Here is a 9,835-nt window from a genome sequence, read left to right as displayed (position 1 = left end):
TGATTGCAGATAGTTGCATTGAATAGTGGTTTTTGGGGTATTTATTGCATCGTTAATGTGCCTGATATTCTGGAAACCTGCCTGTGAGGTTTTGGTGACGTGTGCGCACTGTCCGCCGGTCAGCCAAACTTCGGCTTACACTGGCTGCGCTCTCCCTGCGTTGACAGTAGACCTGGTTTCAGCTGGCGAGCTTTCAGCGCACCTTTGGCGAAGCCTTTTCGCACGAAACTGTCACTGCGCCAAGTTGGATCTGTCAGCACCTCCCCCTGCTGCGCTGCCACACCCATCTCAGCGCACCTCAGTCTGCCAAACTACCAAACTGACGCTGCCACACCCATCTCAGCGCACCTCAGTCTGCCAAACTACCAAACTGAGCGCACCTTGGGTTGCGCTGCTTGAAACTAGCTCTGCGCGGGGTTTGCCACCCTGCGCTGCGCCGGGAAACTAGAGCCCCTGGTTTCAGCTGGCGAGCTTTTAGCGCACCTTTGGCGACGCCTTTTGGCACGAAACTGTCACTGCGCCAAGCTGGATCTGTCGACACCTCCCCCTGCTGCGCCGCCACACCCATCTCAGCGCACCTCGGTCTGCCAAACTACCAAACTGAGCAGCCTCTGGTTGCGCTGCTCGAAACTAGCCGGGAAACTAGAGCCCAAAGTGTCAACCTGGCCTCCAAATTCCCCAGATCCCAATCTGAATGAGCATCTGTGGCATGTGCCATTAACCCACCTCACAACCCACTGGACTAAATGGATCTGCCGCCAACGCACTGATGCCAGAAATCACAGGACACTCCTAGGGATCCTGTTGTGTGGCATGCTGTTTTTTCTGCTGGGGGTCCACTGCCCTTGGGGGAGTACTGTTGCCGTGGGGGGGGTACTTGGTCTGCAATGGTGTTTGAGTGGGTGGAACGTGTCAGGTGGTATCCACATGAATGCCAGAACCAAAGGTTTCCCAGTAGAACAATGCATTGGAACAAAATAATCAAAGTTATTCATTTCACTTGTCAGTGGTTTTAATGTTTTGGCTGATCAGTGTATGTCATGTCCAGCAAAGACATGTAGTGACTCTGCTAAAAGCCTGTAAATAAAAAGAAAATACCAAGCAAAGGGGTCAAATTAAACTGATGAAACAGCAAATACATTGGCAGAATTTTATTATTTTCCTAAATGATTGCATGCAGCATATTCAGTCTTAACCATATACGCATCAACTGCAAAGGCTTATATGTTGTATCCTGATAACGTCCCGATAATTGTGTGCAAGTTCAAGTAATTACCAGCATGGATGCTTACTGAATTTTCACTATCCACCATATCACCATTTCAGTGATATTTCAGTGATATTTAATTTCCTGTGTTAAAACTGTGGTCCAGTACTTAAGAAAGCCTGCATAACCACTTTGTCATAGTGATGATCTTTCAGAATAAAGTGCCGCCTTAAATTACATCAATTTTCTTGTCTACTTTGTTGACCCTAATGGATCATTCTGAGTGTATTTTGTGGTTTTCATGCCATTGCCTCTTCATGGTGGCTGCCTTTATTTTATCCACATTTGTAATTAAACTTTAACGCTGAACTGGAGAAACATTACAAGGTTTTCCATTTAGTTGGAAACTGCTTTCCAGTCATGGCACACTTGGGTACCTTCCATATAATCTACCGTGAAAAATGAAAAAAAAAAAAAAAAAAAAACTCTAAGAACCACAAATAAGTGAAAAGATGAATAATAAACACAAACTGAGCTTGCTGGGCTTTTTCACTGAGGAGAAGTTGCTGACTCCTCTCAGCTCCTCAACCAAAAACTAATATTCAGTGTAATTTGACAGTTTAGGCTAAAACACTGATGGATGCAATGCTCACTGCAGATCAACCATGTTGACTGTGCAAAACAAGGACGAGGGAGCATGGCAGTAAGCACACTGCCAGAGATTTACATCTTTGCAAGTGATTTATTTTGGGTTTCTGGATAATTCTATGGAAGCTTTCTGGAAGCGCTACATTATGCAGATGCAAAAAAGTGTTTTTCCTAGCATTTTCTGAATTAAGATTAAATACAAAATTCAATGACATACACCACTGTTCAAAACTTTGGAATCACCTGTTATAATAATATTTTCCTTCTTTTCTTCAATAATTGCTGTTTGAGAGAGATAAAACCAGTATAATTCAGGCACCAAATGTATTATTTACATTTGAAATAGTTTCGGCCCCAAAAGAAGAAGAATAAAAGTGAAAAAAAAAACAAATTAAGAATTACAATATGATGTTTCCACTGCCTAGGAAAGTTCAATCATTATTTAAGATCATGAGCTACTCTCTTTCAAAGCCAGAAGCCAGAGAAGTAAGTATTTAACTTGTGATGTCATTGAATATTAAATCTGGAACTGCTCCATAGACAATGAATGATTAAAACTTACATTTAGTCAAAGTCCCCACAGTGTTGCATGATGGAAGAATACATTGGTATTTGGATTTTGAATTTGTTTTCCAGTCCAGATAGTGTGAGTGACCGTTGATCATTATGGAACTACAAAATAATTCAAAAATATAAATAAATCAAAATATATTTGGAAGCCATTTTTCTGTGTGCCGTCTGCAGTCTACTCAGTGGTTAGATTGAATAAATCTGAACTGTGATTTGTCAGTCCACAGTATGTTCAGCTTCCAATTTCCTAATCTAAGACTAACCTATTCCTATTGTGAATTTAAGAACATGTTGCCTGTTAATTCCAGCTTGTTACAAGCATTATTGTGCCCTTGACGTTGAAACAAAAACCTGTTCCTAATCTGCACACATGTTGATGCTGTTGATTTCTTCTATTCTTAGAGTAATACTTCTAATACGTCTCTTTTTGCTCTTTCAGTTTTGTTCTCCATGTACGAAAAAAAACACTGTTTTAAACATTTGCAAAACCTTAATACAAAAAACAACCATGTATTTGCACAAGCTAAGAAAATGACAGACCATTTAAAAATATAGAGTATTACTCTCAGCTGTCTGACTGGACCCAATCAAGCTTTTGTGTGATTGAATTTGATTTGACTTTTTGATTGCCACAATGGCTATTTACACTGTTGGTGCAAATAGCATCGTTGACTATGGACATTTGGGTGCTAATAGCATCTGCCTTAAAACAAACAAACAAACAAACAAACACACACCCAAACAAACAAACAAACAAACAAACAACAACAATTTGCAGTCTGCTGTATAACATGTAAATTAAATATGTCCATTTGTAAATGTGACACATCAATAGCAAGTGTGAGCTCACCAGAGTGTTCTCATGCACAGTTTATACATTTTCCTACGAAAAGTAATGCACCAAAATTCATACATATGCCACGTGATGATGAGCCAGGCTGTGATCGTGTGACCAATGTGCTGATGGGCGTAAAGAATAAAGCGATGAGCAGTCTCTAAGGTTGTAGGTTGGGGTGGTGGATGGGTAAAAAAACACAGGACTATACCCTGAGTCTTTTCCCAGGAGACCATGTTTGGGAACCATGTGAACTTTGAGTCATTTAAACATATGTCCTCACCATGTTTCCATTTGTAAACCTAACCTCAGTAACTTAACTTGCCTAAACCAAACCTCCATAAATTAACCTTAAATGCGTAACTTAACGTTAAGTACGTAATGTCATTCGTATGATGCTAATTCGTATGATATCATACAAACCATTGTATGAGGATATGTTGGCGCTAACATAAGACAGTAGGCTAACTTAGTACAGTACCATATGAGGCTCAGACACTCAAAGTTCAAAGTCATAACTTGGACTTCCCTGACCTTTACACACACCAGCTGCATGCCCTTGGGCTGATCTGTGGCCTTTTAACCACTGCCCTGACATTTGTTCCAAAGAAAAGACTGAGCCACAACAATGCATAGTGTTCTTGTGTGGTTCATTGTGATCAGTCTTAGGTTATTGATTAGTATAATTTCAGCAGCATTCATTTAACTAGGAGATACTGTGGTGATTATCTTTGGCTATCACCTTGGGGTTAGCTTGAGGACATTGTCAAGCTGTGTGAGGTGGCCACTTTTTTTAACTCTTCTCACTCCTGGCATTATCAGCCTTTTCTGTGATTTTCTTTGAACGTGTTGTTCAGAGGAGTTGCCCACAGCACTAAGTGAAAACAAGCCATCTCAGATAGTCTAGCCTTTAAGATTTACTGGATTAATCATTTCAGTAGAAAATCACCTCCTGAGTTCCCAGAATGGTTTCTGTTCCCCTGTTGTGCAAAACCTCTGTCGGTAATTGAATTATACCTGGGGTACCTCAAGTACGCCTTACAGTCACAGCAAAGGGCTCCAGGATGGAGTCTGGATGCCTGAAATTTAAAGCATCATTCATTTAACCATCTCTCTCCAGTGAACCTGCTAATCCTACAGTGCTGCAGGGAGAGAACCTCTTGATCTATCCCTCTGTCTGCTTCTCTGTCTGTCTAAGAGGAGAAAATATCATCAAAAGCTTTAGTTATATTGCACATTTGTTTTTTGTAGAAATTACCTTATTCTTTGCCATGCATATTTTACTCTCAACTGAGACATGAAACCTTACCGATACAACTTTTTCTGAATTCCATTTTGATATTGAGATGAGAGTGCATTCGGAAGTAATTGCTGTAATTCATGCAGGTTATCTGTCTGTGTTTTGTCTGTACAGGCTGAGAACTCAGCTCTGTCAATAGAAAATGACAATCAGAGGAAGCAGTATGAACGCTGTCTGGATGAGGTAAGTGCTACTGTTCTCAAAGAACAAACATGTCTTGCGTCATCCTATGTATCTGAACTGTGTAGTCCAACAATACATTTTACTACAGAAACATTTATTTTATCTTGTATTGGAAATCCTGTTTGTATCCAATGTCAGTACTGGTTTGCACTAGCAAACACTGTCACTGTATAAAATACCACTGCTGTCATCTTTCCACAATGTCAGCATAATTCTATGAGCATTCAGTATTGTGTAGACTTCTAGGAAGCAGCCTTTGTTCCAATTTGACCATTATTTTTCTTTGTTGTAGTCCAATTGGATGGATGTACATTCAACAGAAGTGAAAATAAGAAAATCATCATAAGAGCTACACATTAACTTCATCCTACACATATCCATATCTGATTCTAAAGAATTGGGAAAATTATTACTTATTTGCTTTTTTTTCCATAAGTGAGATGAGACGATGGATATTAACCTCATGTATATGAAGCTTGAGCCAGGATGTAGTTAACTTAAGTTAGCATAACGACTAGGGGCAGCAAAGGCAGCATGATCCACCAGAACCTTTACAGTTCATTAATTAAAGGAGCAGGCCTATTCCACTGATTTACCATTACACTTCTATACTATTGCTGGACTCACGATGGACAGTTTTTTTTAACTATCAAAATTGACACAGCAGAGCCAGATCGTCTGTTTTATTCCAAACATTCTTCTTCCTAGTTAAAACCAGTCCCCCAGGAAGTGCACCAGGCTTTGAAGGTAATTGTCATAGTGGTCAAATCATAGAATTACAACTTGCAAGTCAGTCACATGATGCCATCAGGCCCCAAAAGACTTTTTCCCATGACAAAGTCTAGAAGAGCCACACAATTAAATAATTTTATCCCCATTCAAGTTAGCGCAGGGCTGAAACGGAAGTAGCACGCTCGGCTAACGGATGGCCTGGTACAAAAAAATGCTTTGGTCCCTACAGCTAATTTCAACATTCATGGCAACTGTACAGGGGGTTAATTTTAATATGACTTCTCTGTTTGCACTTTATTGAGGCTTAAAGTTTTGCGTAATTAAGGGTGGGCTGCTTTGAGTGCTGATAGTGACCTCAACTTCTTAGTCAGATCCACCCCTCGCTCCTCCACAGCTCCTACCTCTCATCCAAATATGGTCATTTCTGGCTAAAAAAAAAAAACAAGCTTCAAAACAGTAGTCCACAAACCAATGGGTGACGTCATGGTAGCTACAGCCATTGGTCTATGGTGACCACTAACAGTTTGGTCTGAGATCTGGGTTATGCTAGCATTGACTAATGTAGCCTGGAGTTACATCACTTGAGGCAATTTACCAAATTTTGCGTAGCTCACTCTGGAACCGCCAAAGGCTTTATACTACTTTTTTGTAGTAAAGTTGTAGTAAAGTTAGTACTCCCCAAGATGGACTCTTAAAGCCCCCCGAGGCAAATTTGTGATAGAAATAGACTTTACAGACTTAACATGTGTGAAGTCGGTGAAGTCCCCCTTTAACACATCAGCTTGTATCTTATTTCTTTATTCTGTACAAAAGCCATAGTGTAAAATGACAAGTCGTAGATTTATATACCTCATTTTTGGGGGACACAAATTAAACAAATGAGATGAAATGTGCAAATAAATGAGCTTTACAAGTGTGTGTTTTTTCTGTATCCACTTTGGACAGAACCAAGCTAACGTAAGCTAGCTGATTCTCCCTGCCTGTTTTTATACTAAATTAACCCACCTCACTGTAGCTACTAAATTAGCATTTAGGCTTATTTAGAGAGAGGTATCAGTCTTCTCATTTGACTCTTGATGAGAATAAAAAAGGGAGTGTAAGGTAGGGTCAGAATGTGATTATCTTAGCGTAAAGATTCAAGGCAGCAGGACAACACACAGACTTCTAAACACATTTTATCTCGTTCTTTTAATTTGTACTGTACAAAAACCCTAATGTTAAAATTTAAAAAACTGTGGTTTTAAAGGGGGGGTTTGTGCCAAACTACATGTCTTATTTGACTAGCTACTGTACAAATAAGACACAATGTGTTATTCAGTAAAGTTAAGAGCCTTTGAGGTGCTTGTTGGTGGAGTTTGTCACTTTAGACAGAAACAGGCTAGTTGTTTCCCTCTGTCTTCAATCTTTATGCTAAACTAGGCTGACCGGACTCCAGTTCCTTTCTTAACACACAGTTATGTTGTATCAATTTTCTCCCCTCACTAATAAAAATTCCCAAAATGTTGAACTAAATTATTAACTTCAGGCCAGATAATGTTATCATTTGGTCAGGACTCAGACAGATTCTAGGTAGTTAAGAGATACACATACACACTCAGACTATTATCTATAGTGTTAGTGAAATCCATAGAGGAGGCCAAGAGAAAGGAACATCTCTAATTGAAGTGGATAGACAACAGAGCCCTGGGCTATATGAGAATGAGAGCTGGAGCAGTGTGCCTCACCACTCAGGAGAACCGACTCCCAGCTCTCCTTCCCTCTCCTTTTCTCCCTGACAACACTTTGATTGTCTTTCCATCTCTTTCTCTGTCTTTCCCTCATCTCTCTCCAGCCAGCACGACTGGACTGCTCCACTTTGGGGGTTTTTTTTAACAGGCCTCACTAATGGGCTTGTTACCATGGAGATTGCTGCCCATGAGAATTTATCATATTCTGGTTGAGGACAGAAATTTCAGAGTTTCTGCTGTGGGATGAATTTCTCTTCTCCTGCTTTTCAGTCTTATTATGCACATTAATCTTTTTGGGGAGAGCATTCAGGAGGCTTTCTGTCATGGTCTGAATGAGCTGAGGCGAGTCGTTTTGATAGATAGATGAAAGAGGTGGAGGGAAATCATTTTGCAGCACACAAAAGTGGAAACATAGTTATTATTCCAGTGTCAAGGTATAATGTATGCTTCTGCTTCAGAAATCAAAATAAGCAGGAAAGAAGGCATTTCAGATTATGGTGTTTTATATTCACAATGAAAACTAAAATGTTTATTTTTTCTCTAAAAAATCTGAATATAAAAGTTTGGTAAGTCTGATATCAGTTACATCAAGGCAGGCAATACGTTGTATAGGGACTAAGAGAAACATTCTTTTAAAAAGACATTTGGTCAGATTTTCAGACTTTGGTTTATTTATGTGCTGAGAATAAAGTTAGAGATACTAACTGCAGGCAGCTGCTGTGTGATTTCACAAAATCCGACTTTGTGATGCAATATGCTGTCAATTTGTCCTCACAGCATCTTACATGTCTCTAGATTCTCTCTGATGGAGTTTGTACTGGGTCATTTTCATTTACAGTCTCTCTGCATCTCAAAGCTTCATAAAAAGTTCTGAAATACACTCTAAAACAATGACCAAACTCCTAAGATATTTTAACATATTTTACTTTCTTTTCTTCAAGGTCGCTAACCAGGTGGTCCAGGCCCTCCTCACACAGAAGGTTTGTCTTTGTCTGTGCAGTATTGACACATTAATAATCTAGTCATTTTCCTCACATATATGCTTTGACTCAATCCAACAGCAGCCAGTGGCCACATCAACCAGCAGACATGGAGAAGAGGATAGCTCTGATTAGCACAGAGGCTGTAAACACTGTTGTGTTTAATAAAAAACAGACAGCAACATGGAAACCATTCAACTCAGGCAGAACTACATTGTAACTGTGTAAAGTACAACTGATCAGTTTGCTTTGAAAAGTCCCAAAGTTAATTTAACAGAAGTACAAAAAATGTTGACTATGTTTTTTTAAATGTATGACTTAGACTTTATTGTCCCCTTGAGGAAATTCTTTTCCACAGCACCATCTCCATTCCCAATGTCCACCACAGAACAGAAAAAGACACATTTTGAAACACACAGTAGAAAAACAGACAAACAAAACGGTGTCCACACTTAACATAGTCCACACTCTGGCCTGCTCAGTGAGGCCTTTTGTTTAGTAGCCTAGTATAATACTACTTTTAATCTATAAAATTACAATGTAGCTTTGATTTGAATTTTTCTTCTTTAGGGCACTAGAGATAAAGTTCAGGACTTGGGGCTTTATAGCCAAGACTTAAGTCTTACCTGTGAAATGTAAAACACTGACTTCCTGCATCTGCTTTAATAATTTGTCAACTTGTAGCTTACTGGGTAGAGCGCATCCCATTACCTGCAAAATGGCCAGTTGTATATCATTTTCTTACTGTATGTTGTGTTGAATTTGTGGCAAAAACTTTGTTTTTCTCACATGCCTCCATGGTGAACAGAGAATTAAAAAAGGCAGATATTTTTCATGAATTGAAGTCACTGGGGATGTCATTAACAGCAAATCTATATCAAAACATCCACTTACAAACTCTCACATAACTCGTGCAGTATAATACAAGTCTCAATCACCCAGTCATATGCTCAGTACTTCCCAAACATGCATCGCCACTAAAATGTTAGAATACAACACTTTCGCCCACGTGAAGTGCTCCCTGAGAGTGCCTGAGAATGTGTGTGCATATAAGCTCCACTTAAGCAGAGTTCAAACCAAGCGGCAACCTCCATGGCTGAAAAATGAAGCCAAACTCTGGGGCAGATAACCAAAACAACTGTACACTTCGTGATAAAAGCATGAAATCTGGCACACTTATAGCCAAAGACATTCTGAAAATAATTGGATATGGAGCCATCTTGAATTATGGCAGCCATTTTTCAAAATGGCCTCCAGCAAAAAAAAACGTTTTCTTATATGTGATGGATATATTTTGATATTGAGGATATTGTTAAATTTATTTACCATATCATTATGAATTGCCTTTTGCATACTTTACAGCCAGAACATGAGCTTTGGTTGGCATTTGATGCTGGGAAGAACTTTCGATACCTTGCAGCCCATGAACCTGCAGCAGGGCTAGGGCCTGAGAAAGCAAGCGCACTACCAATGTTCCATAGCCTGAGTGTCAGACTGAAGCTCCCAGAACCTTCAGTCTGACATGGCTTCCATTGAAGGCGATTTACAAGGGGGAGGGAATTTGATTTTTTCCCTAACCAATCAGTAGAGATCAACGACTCACCCAGAATCTGACGTCATTAGTATCCATGCCTCGGGGGTGCCAAAAACAAG

At 39.7% G+C, this 9,835-nt stretch overlaps 1 protein-coding gene across 3 annotated transcripts in view; it reads left to right on the top strand.

Annotated features, from left to right (window-relative positions):
- Nucleotides 1-9,835, top strand: part of LOC126393124 (nck-associated protein 5-like) — a 114,992-nt gene that overhangs the window by 45,067 nt on the left and 60,090 nt on the right. For all 3 annotated transcript variants that reach the window (XM_050049002.1, XM_050049001.1, XM_050049003.1), the window contains exons 5-6: nucleotides 4,675-4,743; nucleotides 8,144-8,182. In XM_050049002.1, the coding sequence (XP_049904959.1) occupies nucleotides 4,675-4,743; nucleotides 8,144-8,182 (108 nt within the window). The remainder of the gene's footprint in view (nucleotides 1-4,674; nucleotides 4,744-8,143; nucleotides 8,183-9,835) is intronic.

The sequence above is a fragment of the Epinephelus moara genome, chromosome 7 (assembly GCF_006386435.1).
Source record: "Epinephelus moara isolate mb chromosome 7, YSFRI_EMoa_1.0, whole genome shotgun sequence".
In the NCBI taxonomy this organism is placed as follows: Eukaryota; Metazoa; Chordata; class Actinopteri; order Perciformes; family Serranidae; genus Epinephelus; species Epinephelus moara.
This window is presented reverse-complemented; position numbering and strand designations above follow the sequence as displayed.